The sequence below is a fragment of the Sus scrofa genome, chromosome 3, assembly GCF_000003025.6.
Source record: "Sus scrofa isolate TJ Tabasco breed Duroc chromosome 3, Sscrofa11.1, whole genome shotgun sequence".
NCBI classification, from domain to species: domain Eukaryota; kingdom Metazoa; phylum Chordata; class Mammalia; order Artiodactyla; family Suidae; genus Sus; species Sus scrofa.
Window position 1 is genome coordinate 45,142,994 of NC_010445.4, and position 22,289 is coordinate 45,165,282.

At 49.2% G+C, this 22,289-nt stretch overlaps 1 protein-coding gene across 7 annotated transcripts in view; it reads right to left on the reverse strand.

Moving 5' to 3' along the window:
- The window catches only part of BCL2L11 (BCL2 like 11), a 46,206-nt gene continuing 37,714 nt past the window's right edge, over window positions 13,798-22,289 (reverse strand). For all 7 annotated transcript variants that reach the window (XR_002342159.1, XR_002342157.1, XM_021085830.1 and 4 more), the window contains one exon: window positions 13,798-18,261. Coding sequence is in view for 5 of the 7 variants with exons in the window: in XM_021085830.1 (XP_020941489.1) it covers window positions 18,163-18,261 (99 nt within the window). In the remaining 2 variants the exon portion in view is untranslated. The remainder of the gene's footprint in view (window positions 18,262-22,289) is intronic.

The window sequence follows — 22,289 nt, forward strand, 5'->3', positions numbered from 1 at the left end:
AAACCTCGTCAGCAGGAAATAATCAAATGATAAAGCACTCCACCCAGTGCCTGGCTTCAGAGACGTGCTCAGTATACTTGAGTCAATAGAAAGGAGTTGTCCCGTATTCTTGGGAGCAGGCACAAGACCATTTAACCTGTGCATCTGAGGTGGCACAAGCTGGAACTGGCCCTGGTTCTAGAGAGACCAGACTGCAGTCTCTAGGTGGGGGTAGGGGTGGAGCAGGGCATGACATCAACAGTGGAGAAATGGGATCTCTGTGGCTAAAAAGCACAGCACAGAGAGAGGTGAGTGCCTATAAATTTTACCCAAAACTCAGCCAGAAGCTGTCTTGACTGCTTCAGCCAAATGCTGATGCACCAGAACCCCTCCTGGTGGAAAGGAAAAATCTGTGGGATATGGAGATGGGGCACTTGCTTGTTCAGAGCTTGGCCCAAGTTTCAGGGTAGGTGCCATGAGGAAGAGACAGCCTAAAATGAGACCTAGCCCCCGGCCTTCTGGGATTCCCAATTTATTTGGGGTTGTGGCCATGAAGGTTATTCACGAATGTTTCCATTGCTTCTGAGCACTTTATAGGTTCACACTTGTTCTCTCCATCTCTCCTAGGTTAGCTGTGACCTCGTGGTTGCTCTGATCTGCACAATGGGAGCGGAAGTGACGTGGAACACTTCCGGGTGGATGCTCTGAAGAGCCACACCATCCTCCCTTCTTCCTGCCGTGATGCCTGGCAAGACTCCAGATGCTAGAGGTCCCATCAGCCTATGTCCTTGAACGAGGATGAGGGAGAGCTGAGCCTCCCACCAAACCATGGTGGACATGCAGTAGGAAACCTCTCCCCTTTGCCTGTTAATGTCCACTGCTCAGTGTTAATCCATGGAGTGTTGGGGTATGGTTGTTAATGCTGCTCTCAGAAACTAGCAAGATAGAGCCAGTGCAAGGGAGAAAAGCAAAGTCCTGAGACACAAGACAGCAGGGACATGCTTGAGGAACTTAGGGTCCTCAGAATGGGCTGGGAGAGAGCCCCTGGAGGAGGGCTAGGGCTAGACCTTGAGGCTAAGCAGGATCTGGAGGATGCTGGGGGAGGGACCAGATGCTGGAGGATCCCTGGAGGTGGCTGCAGGCAGGAGGAGTTTGGAGGATAAAAGTGTTTGAAAACACTTGGGAATGCCTGGAAAAGAAGGGGCTGGCAGCAATCTTAGAAAAGCTGGTATCCAATTTCTTCCCTCCAGAGCTAGATGTATGGGAGAAACAAGTTCAATTCAAATTCAAAGACATTTCAGGAGTTCCCGTTATGGCGCAGCGGAAACGAATCCAACTAGGAACCATGAGGTTGTGGGTTCAATTCCTGGCCTTGCTCAGTGGGTTAAGGATCTGGCATTGCTGTGGCTGTGGTGGAGGCTGGCAGCAACAGCTCCGATTGGACGCCTAGCCCAGGAACCTCCATATGCCATGGGTGCGGCCTTAAAAAGACAAAAGATTAAAAAAAAAAAAAAGGCATTTCATCATGACTGGGGCTGAGCAACATGGGACCTGGTGTGATCGGCAGGCAGGGGACAAGGGATAGGGGTCTCATCGTTCTAGATCCATCTACCTTCCTCTAGGAAGCCTTCTCAGATTGACATGTGGGGTTGAGGAGAAAACAGAGCTCTGAAATTAGATGGATGTGGTTTGAATCCTGGTTTCCTTCCCTCAATCATCTAATCCTTCATTCAACATCTATAGTGGGTCATGCACTGTTCCACATCCTGAGGATGCATTGTGAGCAAACCCCTCACCCCCCGCCTCCCTCCCCCAGATCTTCTATTCGAGTGAAAAAAATCAACCATTAACAACACAAGTAAGATAACAATTTGGACTTGTGATGTTGCTGAAGAAAGTAGCTGAGGGGCAGAGATGAGGAATTCCAGCGGCGCCTGCTTTAGACGGGATGCTTAGCGATGGTCACTTTGAGTGGGCAACACTGACACTGACATGAAGAACAGTGGGGAATATTCCAGGTAAGAAAAATGGTGTGTGCAACATCTTTAAGTGGGAAAGAGGTCCGGTGGGGAAGGGAAGCAGAAGCAGAAAGAAGAGCAGTGCCTCTGGAAATTATCCTGAGCTGGGGATGTAGAGCTGTGCCTTCCAGGCTAAGTTAAGGATGGATTCAAGGTTTATTTTATTATTATTATATTATTATTGCTTTTAAGGCCACACCTGCATCATATGGATGTTCCCAGGCTATGGGTCTAATAAGAGCTGCAGCTGCCAGCCTACACCACAGCCACAGCAACTTGGGATCCAAACATATCTGCAACCTACACCACAGCTGATGGCAATGCCAGATCCTTAACCCTCTGAGCGAGGCCAGGGATCAAACATGCATCCTCATGAATACTAGTTAGGTTCCTTACCACTGAGCCACCATGGGAACTCCCATCTGCTGGTTTTAATGAGAACTAAGTCACCGAGAGCACCTGGGGTGGGGAAGAAGCAGTTGGAAAGAGGGAGAGTAGGGGGCCCCAGGCTGCTGGAAGGATCAATAGAGGTCAATGTCTTGTTGGTTTCCAAACAGGACCACTGAGAACTTGACTCTGGGCTGAGTGGTGCTAACAGCTCTCCTTTGGATCAGGATTTGATCCGTCTCAGTCCCCGGGGAATGAACTTAAGTTCATCAAGTTAAGTCATTAAGTTAAGAATCCCCCTTAAGTTCACGCATGGGGATGACTTGCTTCCATTGTGGGGTATTTTCCACTGAAAGTCATGGCAGGCTTAAGGAAAACAACGTTCAGGCACAGAAACATGAAAAAGAAAGTTCTCGGCGTTTGGGAACCCTGGTAAAGCACTCTGTCTCTCTGGAGTTTTATTTGATGTCTCTTGGAAAGGAGCCCTGACTTTATATAGTCCTTCACTTCTTCAAAGGGTTCAGAATCAGACCCCACCCCCAAAGCATAAAAAAATCCAGGAAAACATTGTACTCTATTTTATGAATGCTGTTTCCTTCTTCCTCATAAGGTAGGCAAATTTATAAATGCTGAAACGTCATTTCAGGGAAAAAAACATAACCTTCCTCCAGTTTTATAACAATCACAGTGTTTTGGTCCTGCCTAGTGGATTCTTTTTTAAGTCAGGGTGGTACTATTTATAGACGTTGACCTGCAAAACTCACTGAGGCCAAAGTCCTTCGGATTTTACCCCTGCCTTCCCAGCTGTTTATGCTTTTAGAGAAGGGGACCTGCAAACCCGGAATGTGTATGTTAATCCAAACAGGCCTCCTTCCCACCGTTTCAGACTCTGGGTGTCGACCTGACCTGTGAACCCAGTCTTCCCTCCCTCCCGCCCCCGATCCGTGCGTCATCGGCCATGCTGGCCACAACACCAGGTTTTGGCCATGGGGGCAAGTGTGTCCTCTCCCATGGCAGCCTGTCTGTCTGTCTAGACAGTCACAGCCCGGCTAGGCAGGTCAGTCCCATGGCTTGGACCCAGGAGGGGAGGCAATAGGTCTGTGACCTGTGAGGACAGCGTAAAGCCCAGTCCCTTTGATGCTCTGAGAACAGCTCCTAGAGGCCTCTGCTCAGACGGCCGTCAGATAAGAGACACAGTGTCCTGGAGCTGCCCCGGCTGTCTGGGGGCAGGGGAGAGGGGCAGTATTTTAAGCCTGATTTTTTTCTAGAAGGAAGTTTTAAGAAACTTCTGCCTTGAGACTTCCCATCTGTGCAGAATAAAAAGCCACACCGGGTCCCACAAAGGGAGACTCTCCTAGTCCCACCTAATTCAGGGCTCTCTAAACTCGTCAGGGTGCTCAGGCAGTCTTGCTCCTTTACTCCGGCCAGAACCACATCATTCCACACCTATGATGCGCGATGCTGCTGAAGTAAGAAATGTGCCCCCACATAGTTTGTTCTCACAGAGAGTGTGGTCCAGGCCATGCCTATCACCAACCCCCCAGAGATTAGGACCTGGGTCCCTCCCTCTTGTCCCACAGCCATGCTAAGCTCTAGCACACTTGACCTAGGGCCCCAGGAGCGTGTGCAAAGCCATCGCCATCGCCCAAAGGATGAAACAAGGTGGGCTTGAATGGGGGCATCAGGGAAGGCCACACCCAGAAGGTGACATTTGAGAAGAAACTCAAAAAAGCAGGGAGAGCGGGGACAGCAAACCTGGGACACAGGAATGAGCCCAGGATAGTCCAGGAAACAGCCAGAAGGCTGGGATTATTTCTTTTTTTGGGGGGTGGGGTGGGGGATGGACAGCACCTTACAAGTCATATTTACGGCTGTGATGATTTCAAAGTGCCATGTTCTCAGGACCGATGAAGACTTCTGTTTCACACCAGCCACCAAGGTTAGACAGCAACTCAATTGATACCAGAGGTGCAAGAGGCTGCTTCCATCAAGCCATTAACAGTCATTTGTCCCCAAGAGGAATTGATTTATCAGAACCTTGCCGGCACCACGGCTCTGGCAGCAGCTTGTAAAGGAAGGGGTTTAAAGGAACCTAGTGGCCGTGGGGCCCGAGAAGGAGGGGTTTGGAAGAAGGAAGGGGCCACCACAAAGCAAGAGGGGCCCTAAAAGGAGAACTGGACTTGCCTCTTTTCTTTTCCTTTTTTTTTTTTTTTTCTTTTTTGGCGGCACTCACAGCATGTGGACGTTTCTGGGCCAGGGATCAAACCTAAGCCGCAGTACCTACACAAGCCACAGCAATGACAATGCCAGATCTTTAACCACGAGGCTATCAGGGAACTCCTTGGGTTTGCCTCTTAAGAAAGAAGTTCGTGGAGTTCCCATTGTGGCTTAGTGGGTTAAGAACCTGACTAATATCCATGAGGATGCTGGTTCAATCCCTGGCCTCACTCAGCAGGTTAAGGATCTGTTGTTACTGTAAGCTTCAGCACAGGTCAAAGATGCGGCTTAGATCCCAAACTGCCATGGCTGTGCTGTAGGCTCCAGTTCAACCCCTACACTGGGAATTTCCATATGCTGCAGGTGCAGTCCTAAAAAGAAAAAAAAAAAAAAAAAGAAGTTTGTAATTTAAAGCAGCCCAGGGTTCTCACTACTCATTTTTTAAGTGGTCAGCTGCCAAGAACAAACTTGGGCTTTTATAAAACAGGATTTGCCACAGAATCCTAATCAAACTTATATTTGCTACAAGCATCCTACGGTCACGTGTTGAGTGCACACCAGGTGCCTGGGACCACACTGGATGGGGAGGGCGGTGTTGCCTTGACCCTTACAGTTCAGAAGCCAGAGAGACACAACTGCAATGTAATGATTAAAATTCCCTGGGGGAGGAGTTCCCGTCGTGGCTCAGCGGAAGCGAATCTAACATCCATGAGGATGCAGGTTTGATCCCCGGCCTTGCTCAGTGGGTTAAGGATCTGGTGTTGCTGTGGTTGTGGCATAGGCTGGCAGCTGCAGCTCCAAATTGACCCCCGGCCTGGAAACTTCCATATGCCACAGGTGGGGCCCTAAAAAGACAAAAAACAAAACAAAACGAAACAAATTCCCTGGGGGATGAGACCATTTAACTGCAAGGCAGGTAGGCCGGCCCAAGAGCTCACGGACCAGGAGGCTGAGTCAGTCCTGAAGCCCCGTGGGGTGGGAGTGAATCGAGTGGAGCCAGGGAGGGATATGGAGGTGCCCATGGAGGCTTGCCCCGGGCAGTTTCTGGGACCCAGCACAGCACCGAGCAAGTCCAAGTTGACATCTAGAAGAGCCTCTATTCCGACTGGAAGCAGCAAGGGCTCTGATGGCCATCCCAGCACAGGTGACCATGGGCCCCCTCTAAGTGGTCAGACCTCAAACCTAAAATGCATGCTTCCTGTCCTTCCACACATGCTCCTCAGGGGACCGTGACACTTCCCCCCAGTTCTGAGACACCCTCACAGGCCACGCCCACTGAGCCCCGGAAAGCCAGGCTCCAGTGCTGTGATTCACACCATCATTCATTACACAATTACAAATCTACATCCCGATGCCTTTCTGCCTCTGCCCGTGCAGAGCCCAGCCCGCAGCCCCTTCTTGTGTCTGTGACCTCGCCAAGCCCTTTGGCTTTGTCAGTAGCGGCTTTGTCCTGCCTGATGACCGCCCAGGCTGGACCTGGCAGGGAGGCCTCACCTACAGGGGCTGTGGCCTTGGCCCTGGGCCCTGCAGCCCACTCTGTCCTCCCACTCACCCTGAGCTTGGCAGGACACGTGGATGCCTGGGCCAGGGCAAACTGGTGAGGGAAACAGGAATGAGGATTGGACATTTTGCAATGACAACAGAAATTTAAGCAAATGGAAAGCACCTTTTTGAGCATTGTCCTTCAGAGCATTCTCCCTGGGGTGAGGCACTGGCCAGTGACACTGGCACGGGCCCCAGGGATTCTGAAGTCATCCAAGGGAGTCTGAGAAAGCTCCCAGACCCTGCCACGCTGCATCGCTTACAGGGACCTCTAAAAAATACCGTGCTCGAATCCCACTGGAGTTTTGGAGACATGGGCCCTGGATATGCGTATTTTGTAAAGTTCCCCGGGTGTCTATAATCCTCCACCCACCCCCATCCCAGGCAGCCTCCAGCCCATGTTCAGTAGATGGCAGATGCTCCATACAGGTCTTTTATTTTTATTTTAGGGCTGCACCTGTGGCATATGGAAGTTCCCAGGCTAGAGGTCGAATCAGAGCTGCAGCTTCCAGCCTACACCACAGCTCACAGCAATGCCAGGTCCTTAACGCACTGAGCGAGGCCAGGGATTGAAACCGGATTCTCACGGATACTTCTTGGGTTCTTAAGCCACCGAGCCACGACAGGGACTCCACTGTACAGGTCTTGAGGGTGGCACTAATCACCCTCCGTCTCTCATAATTAAAGACCCCATTTCCTCTGGCCGTGTTTTACAAAAAGTGTTTCATTAAATAAATGCCTAAATATTTACACTGACAGCCTTGCTCGAGCAGCCAAGCATTTACAATCCAAATGGCTGGGGTTTCTTTCCAAAAAACCTAAGAGTTTGCCTTTCAAATGAATTGATAACACTGTTTCTGGATCAGCTTTGAGCTGAGTTGGCAGCTTAACGGAACAGAGTCTTCCAGGAGCCCTCCCTCCCCCCATCCCAGCCCCCACCCCCACTTCTTTTCTCAGGAACTGCCACCCCCTCCAATCACTGGGACCAAGCCCGAAGTTAGGATTCCCCTGGTCCTGTTCCCCCTCCTTCCTCATGGGAGGTCCTGTCTCCTCTGCCTCCAGAGCATCCCTCTCTCGGTCCAGGATCAGGTCCCAGGGTCCCAGGTCCCAGGCTTCTTGGGAGAAGTCCTGACCATCTTGGGTGCCCACCTTCTGCTTGCTACTGGCACCCAGGCACAGCCAGAGGGGTCTGACATTTTTCACTTTTGATTTCGACATAAATTCGGGCTTACGAAAAGGTTGCAAAATAGTGTAAATGACATCCTTACCGTCCCCACCCAGATGCCCCAAAGGTTAACATTTTGCCACGTTTGCCTTATCCTCCTCCCAAGCCCCAGAGATATATTCCTCGGGCATGCCTGTGATGCTTCTCGGGATGTCTGAGAGTAAACTGCTGACCCGCAATGTCCCTCATCCCTAAATACTTCAGTGCATGTCCCCTAAGAAAAAGCACATAGTTTTATTTTGGGTTTTTTTTTGTGTGTGTGTTTCTCCTTTTCAGTTGCTCCAAGGCATGTGGAGTTCCCGGGCCAGGGATCAGATCCAAGCTGCAGATGCTACTCAGGCCATAGCTGCGGCAACGGATCACTCTGCCCGGCTGGGGATCGAACCTGTGTCCCGACGCTTCATAGACACTGCAAATCTTGTTGTGGCACAACAGGAGCTCCAATAAGGACATTCTCTTAAACAACCGTGGTTCAATGGTCAAAATCAGGAAATTAACCTTGCTGTGATACTATTATCTAATCTACACATCTGATTCAGATGTCACCATTTGTCCCAATCATGTCCTTTATGATAAAAGGCGAATAAATCCCTGATGGCACATCGTAGTCAGCCATCATGTTCCTTCCTCCTCCCCTAAGAATTCAGAGGACTCTTCCTCACATAATTCATGTCAGATTATGTTGGTTCTATGATGAAAGGCCTCCACTGCCCTGTGAATTTAAAAGGAGCCTGCCTCACTGTCTGCTCATTTTGTTCATCTGTTTGTATCGGATCCCAGACCCCCACTGAATGGAAGCCCCAGGAGGGCAGAGGTCTTAGCAGTCTGGTTCCTGCTGAGTCCTGAGCACTTGGAGTCAGCTGTGCCTGGTATGTAATAGCTGTTCAGTAAACACTTGTTGAACAAGTGAATACACAAAGGAATGAATGCAAGTTTTTCCCCCAAATTATTTGGGTTAAACACAATAAAATCTTTTCACCTGCTCTTACATGGGATAGCGATTTTCTAGGAACTCACTGAAGAAGAAAAAATGTTTGCTCCCCAGATAACTTTTCAAAATACCATCCAATGACCAAGAAAGCTTTTGGGGCCTGGGTCTCCTCTACTAGTGGTCCAGACGTCAAGGTAACAGAATTGATTTACTTTTAAAGAAAATAAGCCAGATCTTCTCCTCCAGGGCTTTCTGTGTTGGGCTGCTCAGCACAAATAAGTGACACATTTTGACGTGAAGGTCACAGTTGAGTAACATGGGGATGAGTTTCTGACAGAGTCTCAGGCTGCTCCTTTCCTGTTAGAAGGGCCTTGGGGGACCCCAGCCAGATCCCCAACCTCTCCTCATGCCTCTTCAGAGATGGCTCCTTGCCCAGGGGTGAGCCTGGGCCTTGGGCAGCTGGACAGAACTGCTTTAAGCTGGACAGATTCTGTATTTCCACTGGGGAGATGGGTCCTCAGCCAGAGACACGTACCAAAGTTGCTGGAGTAAATGGTACGCTTTACTGTATGCACTTAAATCTTTATGCATATACTTTTTTTTTTTTTTTTTTTTAAGAGAGGAAAATTGGAGCAGCTTCAATCTCCAAAAGAACAGCCGAAAGAGGTGTATGGTGGGGAGAGGGGGTGGAGGGGGGGACTGACTTGAACTCCAAGTCCTGCCCTGTCCTGGCACCCCAGGTTGTGCAGCAGGATAAGACAAGCAAAAGAAACATTTATGCCCAGTTGGGGCTCCAGGCTCAGACATAGGGCAGAACCCCAGGCAGATGTGGCAGGATGCTGAGGGCTGGGGAGGCTCCAGGTCTCAGAGGAGAGGTTCCAGGGCCAGATGCGAATGTGGGGAGAACAGAGCCGGCTCCCGATGATCACCCACTGGGCCCTCCTGAACCCATCACCCTCAGTCTACGTTCCAGGTGGGGAGACCATCCTCGGGGGTCCTGTGACCCCTTTATGCTGTCACTCTGGCACTAGAATTCCCCCACTAGCACGGCCTTACATGTGAACAGGTGTCTGGGAGCTGCTCTTCCCTGGTGGTGGGGCAGTAGGCAGAGGGAGGGGACCACAGCTTCCCCAGACGGAGGCCACACCTTCCAGGACAAGGGGTGGCAGTCAGCAGGCTCAGACCACACCCAGAACTTGGGGGGTGGGGGAACCCACATGTCAACAGAAGGCCCTCAGGCAAGGTCACCAAGAGCTGCAGGGGGTCTGAGGTTAGAAATGCATGTTTACATTTTTATCTGCACCTGGGATTGAATAGATTGTTTAGGAAAATGACCACCTAGAAGACTCAAAGTGTAAGGAGGTGGTATAAGCCTTCTGATGTCCTTTGGGGCCAGAAAGCCAACAACAGAACATAGTACCTCTTTTAGGGTGTCTTTTGAGAATGGTTCCCCAAGTTTGATCTTATTTAGTCAGTGGATAAGGGGTTACTAGAGAGCTGAGGCTCCCCAAGTCTGGTTTAAGGAGACAAAGCAGAGGTGTTATTAGAATTTTGCCTCCTGGAGAGTCCCTTTCAGAAACACGGGTCATGTGTGGAAAAATGGGCCTTCAACAAGCTACTCTATCTTCTCCTGGGTGATAAGTTCTCCTCAGGACTCAGGGCTTAGGTTCAGGAAAGAGAGTTTTGAGGGACAGGTGCCTCTGTGGTAGAAGCGAGACAGGACAAGAGAATGCACGTTGCCTTGTTTTTGGCCACCATCTTACAGCCCCATTCTGCTCTGGCCCAAAGGGGCATTTTAATCATCATCCTTTCATCTCATGCACTGTCTGCCTTCGTCCTGTTTATAGGGACCCCTTACGGCCCTTTGATGCAGCCTTTCCTCACGGGTAGGAATGAGTCAGCGTCTCTGGCTGCCAGCAACAGAATCTGACTCCAGCTGATTTAGCTGAGAATTGACAGGAGGGGCCCTGGGTTCAAGGAACAGACAGGAAGCTGGGAGACCAGGCAGGCACCTGCACGTGGGTGGCAGGGCAGCAGGCGCGGTGGCCAGGGAATGCTGAGGTGGCCCCTGCAGCCACGGGATGCAGCCCTCCCATTGGCCCTGCTTGGCTCACAGGCTCTCCATTCAAAGTGCTGGGGAAGAGCCATGGATTGGCCAAGCCTAGGCCCCCGGCCAGCCCTTGGCTGCCCTGGGGATAAAGTTTCCAAGGTGGAAGGCAGCAGTGGGAGGCAGGCACACAAAGAGAAACTGGTGGAGATAAGAAAGGGGGAGGGGGAGGGTGGGATGAGCCCCATTCCCCCACCCCCCTGCAGAAAAGTTCACAGGAAAGGTGCAGGACAGATGGGAAGAAAAGTCAAGTGTACTAACAGCATCAAAAACAAGCCTGGTTGATAAAAATCCTTCCCACCTTGGCAGCGCTCTCTGAATGCGTATCATGATTGCCGTCCCATGCAAGACCCCACCAAACTTTTCAAGACATTTAAACTAATTCCCAGATGCACTCGAAAAACAAAACGTGGACCAGCTGCGACAATCTCAGAAAGTAAGGGCAAGAAGTTGGAAACAAAACACTGTAGTAATTAGCAAAAAGTAGCTGCAACGAAAAGATGAATGGAAAACGGAAACACTCAATATGAGACTTGGTGGATGTCAAAGAGCCAGCTCAGGCTGGGGGAAAAAAGAGACAGTCTTGGCTGGAAAAAAATAATGTTAGATCCACAGCCCATCATAGAAAAAATTCTGGGTGGACTAAAGATGAAAATGAACTGCAGTGTTATATGAATACCAGAAAATATACCTAAAATGGTGGCACAGGGAAGGGCTCTTAGAATACACACTGCAGAAACCTAAGTAATATGGATACATCTGACTTCTAAAATGGTGATAACTACATGAAAAACATCGCAGCCATTCAAAGACATGCAGTGAAATAAAACCAATGTTCAGGAAAAGATGTGTTCATGAATATTCACAGAAGCCTAATTTATCCTAGCCGGAACTGTAAGAGCCCAGGTGGTTCACTAAAGACAATGGAGAAGTCGGTTCATGCAGTAGAAGACTACTCGGCCAAAAAAAAAGAGAAATTACTGATGATGGTATTATTCTGAGCAGCACAAAAGTCAGACATCAAAGACCACATACTGCATGATCCCATTCAGACTATACTAATGAAAAACTAACTGCCGGTGGAAAAAAATCAATCAAAACAGCTCACCCCTGGAGGCAGGCAGGGCAGGACTGATGAGGAAGGAGCCCCTCTGAGGGAACTATCTGGAATAACGGTCATGATCTTTATCTCTTTTTTTGCTGTGCCCCCAGCATGTGCAAGTTCCCGGGCCAGGGACTGAACCTGCACCACAGCAGTGACCCAAATCACAGCAGTGACAATGCAGGATCCTTAACTTGCTGGGCTACCAGGGAACACCACACTTTTTGACAGGTATTTGGGTGACAGCTGTATCCTTGGTTAAGAATTAGCAACTACACGCTTAAGAGTTGTTATATGTAAATTTTCTATCAAAATTAAAAATTTATTAAAAATTAATGAATTGAGCGTTCGGTATTGTCACTGCTGTAGCTTGGGTTCAATCCTCAGCCGGGGAACGTCCATGCTGTGGGCACGGCTAAAAAAAAAAAAAAAGGAAATGGGAGTTCCTGTTGTGGCTCAGCAAAAACGAATCTGCCACGAGGACACAGGTTCGATCCCTGGCCTCGCTCAGTGGGTTAAGGATCTGGCATTGCCGTGAGCTGTGGTGTAGGTCACAGGCATGGCTCGGATCTGGCATTGCTGTGGCTGTGATGTAGGCCAGCGGCTACAGCTCCCATTCAACCCTTACCCTGGGAACCGCCATATGCTGCAGATGTGGCCTGAAAAGACAAAATAAAATAAAATAATAAATAAAATTTAAAAAAATTTAATGAACCGTAAGTGATGTGCAGGCTGACGAATTTAGGGCAAAGATTGCTCAACCATGATTTCCTTGGAAATGCACCAGAGGTAAGATGGATAAACAGATAGATAGATACATAATCAAGGAAATTTAATAACATGTGAAAGGTAGATTTGAGGTGGTGTGTGTATGGGAGTTCGCTGTACATTTCTGTATGTCTGAAAATCTTCAAATGTTGGGAAAAAAGACCACAGAACTGAGGAAACATATTTGCAACATACAAGAGACTTTTACCCAGAACATATAAAGAGCTAATTACCAATAGGAAAAATAAAGACTCAACTGAAAGTAAGCCAAGGCCTTTAGGAAAAAGGCAGATGCCAACACTGCCTGAAAAGATCATACTTGTTGGACATGGGAAATTTGAATTCAGCCAACGGCACCACCCTTCACCCTCCAGGCTGGTATTGTCCTGCAGGTGGTTGGGAAGTAGAAGAGCTGGTTTGGCAGCATCTTGGTAGCCTATTGAAGCTGCCATCCATCGCCCAGCATCTTTCCTGCAGGCTGGCAAGGGGAGAGCCAGGCAGCACCCATGATGCAGAAATGCCGTAGCAGGACAATAGGCAAGCTGCTTCTTCCTGCACTGGGTGGAATCACTGCGGAAAGATCTGTGACCTACTGCCCAGTCAGAACCACATACCGAGTTTACAGCGTTTACAGAAAAGCAAAGTGCTGAACAACACACACACACACACACACACACACACCCATGCTGCAGAGAAAATGAGCTGGGAAAATTCAACCTCCTGCCTTGATGAGGAAGCAGTGTTGGCAATCTCAGAGCCAGAACCACCACTTGATTTGAAATAAAGAAATCTATCTGTACACGCATGCATTGCTCACCTAATTAAAATGAAAAGCTAATATATACCACCAGTTTCAAACAAAGCCCAGCTGCTCCTGAACTTACCCAGCACTTACTTCAGAGTGAAAGTGGCAAATTATGCAACTCACTTAGGATTTTACAACCTCTATCCCCAAATCGGGCTCAGATTTCTGCTGTTCCTAAAACATGTTCATACCCACTGCATAGCGTGGGCCCCTGAAACTCCCTGAGTTGAGTGAGGTGGCCGTGATCGGTTTACGCATGGGTCTAGGTCCCTGTCAATTCCCATCTATAGCCAGTACTATAGATAAATGCTTTCTCCTAGAGTCAAACCAGACTCTCATCTTTTGGATTTCCTTCAAACTTGGAGATGAAGTGAGATGGCGTGGTATCTGCCATAGTCACTGATCAACGTGGTTCAGACCCATCACCAAATACCACCCCCTCCTAACCAGGTGCTGAGTCACACCTGACAACCTGGGTAGAACACTCTGCAGTCGTGCTCACCAGCCACTTCAAAACTTTAAAGAGTGGTTTGCTTGTACATACAGAGAATTGTCTTCAAGTCAGAATTCATGAAACCTGCGTGTGGGCCACACATACTCTGTGAGTGACAAGGGCTGAGTGTGACTCTATGGTATTTATGTAGGTGAATCACATCCCTCCAAATGATTTCGGGTGTCTCTACCACTTGGTTAAACAAATCAAACAGCTCACCAAAACTAGTTGAAAGTTTTATTTATATAAAATTAAGAACATAAAAGATCGAGTTTCTTAAAAAAAAAATTTGCAGTTATTTACAGCAGTATTGCACAAGTAAAGTGGCAATTACCCTGTCAAAATTCATCAGTGCAAAACACAAGTAAGCCAGGGAAATTGCAATACAAATGCTACATATGCTGGGTCCTAGGAAACAAGTTAGTGATGAATCAGTATACAGACAGATCAGTGCTATTTATAAACGAGTACCTGACGAGTTCTGATACAGTAACTAGTGGTCACAGAACCTGGACAAAAAAACTTGAGAGTATTGAAAGTCTGAAATTCCCATACAAAAGTAGTCAAAGTTACTGAGCTCGCAGTTTGAGGCTGCTTTTTGCACACCACGCCATTCAGAGCAGGACAGGAGTTACCCCAGCTGGTTTAGCGACACACTCAGGTGGACACATCCACCCACAGGCAAGAGGCTAAATCAGCCGGGAGGACAGACCTATGGACACAAAACTGCTAGGAAGGCTTTCACATCTTAACACCCAGACCAGCGGGCCCCCGTCCCACCGCCCCAAAGGCTTTGGAAAAGCAAGAGGAAGGCGCCACCCTGAAGAAGCAGGTGGGATCAAACGCAGAGGGACGGAGTGGTTCAGGGCTGGGGGTGTGGGGTGTACAATTAATTCCTAAAGACACACAGTTTAGTCTGCATCTCAAAGCACAGGAAGCCAAAGGGGGCAGGAGAAACTCAAGGACTCACCCACAAGGGGTTAGCGGTACAAGGTGGTCCTAAAGTCACTCAGGAAGCAGGGTCCTTGGGTCCCCCCTGGGCCTTCATCCCAGCCTGCCCTGGCCCTCCGCAAACTCACGGCAGCATCTCTGGGAGAGGATCTTCTCATATCTCTCAACACTGTGTGGTCAGGGGTAAATGTCCAATGGAAAAAGCTCTCCCTGTGGCCAACAATACCACTTTGGTGGTTATTTTAAGATGTGGCCTGGACGTCGCAGCGTTTGCTTTCGTCTGGGGACGAAAGAAAGTCGCTGGAGAGTTCCAGAGTGGATTTTTGAGCCTGATGGATTTAGGGTCTCTGGGGAGGTGTCTAAACACACACACCTCACCGAGGGGATGGCAAACCTGACGAAGTGAAACCCATTTGAGTGGAAACACCCGGAATCAGAGCTGAAGGGCCACGTTGGGGAGACCACGGAGCCTGCCGTGAGCTGACCAGTCACCACCTCAGAGTTAAAGCATTCCTGGGACAGCAGGGGTGAGGGGTCATGGGGAGCAACACCTTTTAGAACGTAAGACATTAAATAAGCCAGAAATAAATATACAACATTTCTACAAGTTACAGCATTATGGAACAGTAGGACGCGTTACACAGAAAAAGAATCTACAATATTTACAATCCTCAATTCTGAAAAAGTTTAGTAAAAAAGTGATTTTTTTTTTTTTTTTTTTTTTTTTTTACTCCTTTATGCTGTACAAAAATTTACAAGAAAGGTAAAGGAAACAATAATTGCACACAGACGTTTGGCTCAGTTGATAAGTAAAATATGACTTCCTAATCTAATAAATAGTCAAAATATATACAATATTAAGAAGGGGAAACAGGAGAAAGTGGTAGTCCACTGTGTACAGTTTCTTTCCAATCAGAAGGAATCTTTTTACCTGGTTCTCCACAACCCCCCCCCCCAAAAAAAACCCTTCAAAAATTCATTTCTAGGCAGGAGCCCAGGTCATTTGAAAATTCACTCAGGAAGTTAATTTTCTGTGTGTTTATTGCATTTCTGTGAAAAGTCACAGGACACTTTCTACAAACCTCACAAGAGACGAGGTGGTCAAGGCACAAAACCCGCATTAAGTTTCCAAAAAGGGATGGAGGCTTTTTTTGTTTTTTTTTGTTTTTTTTTTTTCCTACAAAAAGTCTAAGAAAGATTCAAACTTAGGAAGTCAAAGGTACACCCACCGTGGGCATCCTTTCTCCAGGGAGGCATCCTGATAAACAGAAATGTACAGTACAGAGACATCCAGTCACCTCCCCTAGTCCTGGGCAACATCCTCTTAATACTTCTATAATTCATGGAATCTCTTCTTTCTTCACTGGCTGCTTCCATGGCCAGCCCGGGGGCCTGGAGGCCACCGAGCCCAAGGTAAACCTGCACGTGGGCCAGGAGCACCCGGCCCCCGGGGCCAAAGGAACAGAGTAAAGTGCTCCAGTCAGAGAGACTGGCATGAAAGTACGGGGGTCCTGGGAGGGGTGCAGCCCAGAACCAAATACGTCTTTGGTGTGTGTGTCCAGCAGACCCACGGCCGTGATCCTACCAACCACCTCACAACCGCGTAGACTTGAGGATCCTACAGAGGGGTTCAAGACATGTCGAGGACACAAGCTGAGACTCAACACGGATTTAAAACAATTCGAGACCCCAAGGAGATAGTTGGGGAAATGAAAATTTTTAAAAAGGAAGAATATTTGGAGTCAAATATCGCTACCTAAAGAACAAGTATATATGCTATATATATATATGTATGTATATATATATATATATATATTTATATAAAATTAGGAAGATACAAAAATGGATGGATTTTTCCAACCCATAATGTGGAAACATTGGTCCTCGATGGGCCAAAAGCAAATACGATAGTTATTGGCACTGTTGACTCATTTTGGGAAATCATGTCTTTCTTTTAAAAAGCTGTTTGATAACGAGGTTCCAAAAACTGTAGGAGTTCTGGGGTTCACAGAATGATCACTTCCGCTCTTCCCACACTCTGTCTTTTTCAGGTCTCCCCAGTAGCCGAACTGCCTTTGAAGAGACCAACCCACTTAAGGGCTTCCGTTCCCTGCCATCCTTACGGCAGGCTGGAGGGAGGGCACCCCCAAAAGCAGGGGATGGACTCAAGGGGCCTGACAAAACCCAGCTCTCCTGAGGGAAATGGAGCAAGTGACATGGACAGCTGTCAGAAGGCCAAGGGAGCATTTCAGACTTGTGCCCAATGGGGTTTTTTATGGGACGGCTGAGAGCAGAATTGAGTCTCTATTTCGAAGGGTGGCAACCAAGGGTTAGCCATCAAAGGCCAGGTGAACAGAGGTGGACGAAAAGCCAGGATGCTCAGGAAACTGCTGTCTGAAGCCCCGCCCACAGCCTGTGCCAACTGCCACCTCAGACACCTGCAGCTGGATGGGGCCACAGGTGGGCATGTGCACCACCTGGGACCTTGGGCTGAGTCCATCCTGCTACTTGGGGAAAGCCTGCATCTGGGAACACCAACAGCAAAGGGGGCAAAATATTCTGTGTTATGGCCGCGATGATCTCTTCAGAGCAATTCTAACTGACAAGGCTGTCAAAACCAAATGAAAACCAACACAGAGCACAACCCAGTGAGCAAGCTACCAGCCACGCAGCACAAGTCAGGCTGTGTCAGATGCAGGCAGATGCTAACGTGTGTTCTGACCCAATCACTTCTTACAATGAAAATACCCTGGACCAAACGTGTGCATCAGTGTCACCACAGGCTTAAGGAGCATCACCAAGAGAGAGGAGGAGAGACACAGGGAGAGAGAAATTTTGCTGCAGATGCAAGCAAATTTAAGGAGGTAAGTATATATTTACAAAACGGGAGTGGCAGGTCAATACAGGCTGACCAGAGACCTTTGGCCCCTTCCATCAGTTCCATTTCAGAAGAATTTTTTGGTATTGATAATTAATGATTTAAAAAAAAAAAAAAAGGCCCAAAGGCAACGGCAGGGAAGGGTGGGCCCCTCCACACTGCTCCCGTTTAAAAATGCTATACAGTGACCTCTAAAAATAAACTAAGGCAGCTTTATGAATTAGCTGGCTCAGTTTCCACTGGAGTCTTTACATAATCCTCTGAGAGGAGGCAAAAGGTTCTTAAAATTTTAGTACAAAAATCACTTGAGCTGGTTAAAAACTTTCCATTTCCTTTCTTTCCATTTCCTTTTTGAAAAACCTGTTCTTATCAAAGAAGGTGGGAAAGGAAAAAAAAAAAAAAAAAAAAAAAAAACCACACCCCATGTAAAACATCATTCTTGCATCAAATCCTGCTCTGGAGAACCATGATTTTGTACACAGTTTCAAAAAGAAAAAATCCTCCCTCATTTACATTCACCAGAAGCTCCATTAGAAATTCTGCCATGGGGGTGATCAATAGACAAGGTCAGGTCCACGTGCAGCTCAGTGTCCTCCGGGGACACACCAGCCGGCTGCCTGCCCCTCCGGCAAAGAACCGTGGGCTGCACCTCGAGGCACCGAGACACCACGGTGCTGGGCTCGTCACCACAGTGCTGGGCTCGTTGGTCTGAACAAGCGAAATGTCTGCACACGTCCCAGCTCCGCGAGGAACCCAGCGTCACTGCATCCTCCACACCAGACGGGCGATGTAGCGTAACAGTCGTAAGATAACCATCTGAGGGTGGGCTTCGGCTGCTTGGTAATTATTCAGAAAGACCTGAAACAACAAAAGGAAAGTTGCTTACTTTCCAGCCACAACTTATTTTGAGGCGGGGAGGGGGTTGGGCGTAGGGGAGGGGAAAAATGCCCGTATTTAAGGCAACCACCAGTCCCATCCTAACAGCTATGGAGATGCCCCTTAGAGGGCACCGTGTCACCCAAATGCCAAGTCTTCCTGAGACCAAGAAGCAGAGTCCTTCCTCCCGCCCCTGCACAGGAAGACGTCACCCCATAAAGAGCAGGCGCACCAAATGATTTTCTTTCTTAAAGTGACCAAAAAGGATGCTTGGAAAACGCCAAGAGTCCCTGAATCTGTTCACCCTTCTGAAAACCACTCTTCCACAGTGGATGCCACCACTGGCCAGAGTTGCCTGATCAGAAGCAGCATCTACCCTGGCAAGGGAACATGCCCACCACCTCCACACAGGTGCTGAAGAAAAGCCACCCCAAGCCCTGGAGGTGGGGTCCCGGGAAGAGGGCCCTGGAGCAGCCAGAGAAGGGAAAGAAGGAACCTATGCATAAGAGGTAAGCAGCTTCCTGACCGAATTACTGACGTTCAAATGTTTCAGACGCCCTCATTGCAGGCGGCTGTAATTTATTTGAGAAACCAGCGATTTGGGGTAATTTGCCCCAAGAAGCTAAATAAAGTGGAGCACTGATGCATCACTGCGCCTCTGGCTGTGGGCGTGTGGCTCCACTGGGTAAACCACTGGCCCAGCACTGCGGCCAAGGTCACAGATACTGGCAGAGCTGACCCCAGGCCCCCTTCCACCGCAGAGTGGAGGTCAAAGAGTGACGAAAAATAGAAAAGGCCTGTTGGCCAGAGACCACCATAGGTTATGACAAGCCGAGAAACTGTTCAAAAGAGAACAGCCAGGTTATTTCAAGATCTCGGAGGGCCTGGGGTCTTTGAGTTCCAATCCATTTGGCAGATCAGTGTAGGGTGTAAACTCTGAAACAGTCAAAGCTGGTAATATCTGCCTCCATGAAGGGAGCTACAACCTGCTTCCCAGTTCAGGTCTGAAATCCACAGCCCAGACCAACTCTCTGCTCCGTCTGGAGTGCCCCACCAACCCCCTTCTTCCGCTGGGAGCTTGGGGGGTGCTTTCCCACCCACGTCCCCGAACCACCGGCCGAGAGTCAGGCTAAGGACAGGCGTTCCCTTCTTAGACCCAAACCCTGCCCTCAGACGCCAGCTACGAGTGGAGTGCCCTCTCGGCTGCTGTTTCCACGGTCCTCTAGGGCTGGCTGGACAGGATAGAATCATGATAAGGCCAGAGCACTTCCCTTGCTCCTTCCAGAACCAGAATGGAGGAAAGCGGCTTTATGTAAGCGATGCCTGCAGAGGCGCTCCGAAACCACAGTCTGTGATTTTTATCTGTTTGACACACAAGATTGCTTTGTTTTGATTTAACTTTCAAAATTACTTTGCTGCTTCTGGGTGAGAATAATTTCGGGGAAGGTTAATTTTAGTTGAGACTAATATTAACAGGTTGAAAGAGGCTTATTCAAAATAAAACCACGGCTTACTAAAATGAAGAAAAGCGTGCGTGGGGCTCAGCTAAACTATCACTTCAAGGTGGGAAATCTCAAGCCAACCAGTTGTTATGGCTGGGACTAGAGAACAGAGGCAAAACGACACCACAGGGGGATGGGGTTCACATGCTAGGGACAGACCCCAATGCTGATAGTTAGCCAACTGCACATTCCGGAACTGATAGCGTCGGAGAGGAGGCACCTTCCATGCATCCTCTGAGGACAAGAGACAGAGAAATCTTCCCAAGTTTAGTTTGAGCTTCGCTTTTCATCTCACATGAGAAGAACATTGGGGTGTGCAAAGATATGTGGGGGTGGCAGGGGAACGAAAGAAAAATCTGGCAAAAGAACACCCGATCCCTGACAAGTGCAAGGATGCTGCAACATCTGAGTTAGTGAGGACACAGGGACGGCACACGTGACGACATGGCACACGCCGTTAAGCCAGCGAACAATTGCTTTTGGACGACATTCAACAGAGGAAGCCATTATCACTAGTGCCAAGAGCCGTGCCAGCCCAGAAAGCCCTTGACAGCTGGCACCGCCGGCCGGAGCCGCTGCTGGCTCAGCAGGTCTGGAGGACAGGCAACTCCCAGGTCTGGCAGACGCATTGCCCTCTGACCCCTGTACCAATCAGCTCCTGTGCAGGAGTCTCAGAGCCCCCGGTCTGCACCAGACGGTGCTGGGGTGGGGGTGGGGGCAGCCCACGTCAGCCCAGCCAGCCCAGGACCTGGGGCTTCTGGCCTCCAAGACCATGAAAAAGACATTTCTGCTGTTTAAGCCCCTCTGTCCATGGTACCGTGCTCCAGCTGCCCTGGCCAACGAATACACCCGCTCATGCTCAACCAACCACTGCTCCTGATCCTCTGCCCTTTAAGTGAAAAACAACACTTCTTAGTCCAGAGTTACGTAACACTGTTTTAGTCTAAATCATAAAAACACTTAAGAGAGATCTATTACAATGAGTCATTTGGGTAAAGAGATTATTAAAGAATGAAATGAGCTACTAGGCACAAATAATTTATGTGCGTGTGTCTCGCACACACACACACACACACACGCACACACGCACGCGTGGTGTAGATCCTGCCCATGGGGCATTTTCACCTCCATGGTCTAGATCAGGAACTGCATTATCTGGGCTCACTGACTTTTATGGCCATCCTGATAGTCCACGCTCCTCTCGGGCGAGGGGCTCCTGCTCCACACCTGCCTGTGTCACAGGGAACACCTGACCTCGAGTCTGTGTCTGCACCCAGGTCTCTCAGGCACCCCTGAGCCACCAGCACCACGTGCAGAAGAGCACGGCACAGTGCCTCCCACAGGGCGCCTACAGGGCCACCATTGGTGGGAAGGGCCCAGGAGAAAGCCACAGCCGCTGCTCCTGGAGCAGGAGGCAGGCAGGTACAGATTCCCACCTCGCAGACAGAGAACACCCACACTTTACAGGGAAACCCAAGGCCTACAGCCAAACATAGTCCAGATGCTGGGGGGGGTCCCTCCTGTCCAGAGCCACATGACAGCACTTCCTTCATGGAGCTCACACTCTGGTTTCAGACAGAGCCGTGCAAATGACCATGACTTTGTGACAAGGGCAACACCGAGGTAAAGAAAAGGAGAGAGAGGGTAGCATCTGCTGGGAGGGGGGTGGAGGGTAGGGGAGCCAGGGCCGAGCCCCGGGCTGATTCTGAGGACAGAGAGTTACTGAAGGCATTGCAGGAGGAGAGGCAGGCCCCGCGCATGACAAGAAGCAAACAGCAGCCAGTTAATGAAAATTAAATTTATGGTGATTAAGTACTTGATTTTCTGCAAAAAACCAGGATGAAAAGCAATGTCACATTCCAGATCTATTCTGTCTGAGAGCAGGCCCATAAAGGTAGGTGATGGGGGATTCAGGTGCTCTGAGCTTCACCGGACAGACTCACTCTTTTTTGAAGCTTGGAGACAGTGTCAAGAGCATTCAGCAAGGAATCCGGAGCAGTTTGCTGCACGGCCACACCAAAGTCACAGCTAGAAGTGGGTTGTGGCAAGGGACCACCCTAGAGTGGGGAGCAGGGTCCAGCTGACTTACCAGGGCCAGGGAGCAGCCTGTGGGGCCTCCAAATGGGGTGGGACAGGGAAGCAGGCAGTGGGACCAGCACCGGCCACCACCACGGCTTTAGCACTGGGACCAATTTCAAGTTGCACTTGAGACCACCTATCAAGTATCATGGAATTTTGAAGCCAAAATAATCACAGCAAAACATGCTCTCATGCCCTACCCAGGGAAGAAGGTGTGCGGGATGTGGGAGAGGCCTTGACCCCAGGCTGCCCGCAGAAGGCAGCTCTGACTGGGCTGCAGATGGAGACGTGCCTGGCCTCTGCCAAGTGAACCAGACACGCCAGGCTTTTGGACTTTGTGCGCCTGAGCTTGGGGACGAGAAGAATCACCCACTCTCATGGGATGGGCTGGGGGTCTGGGATTAGTAGATGCAAACTATTGCATTTGGA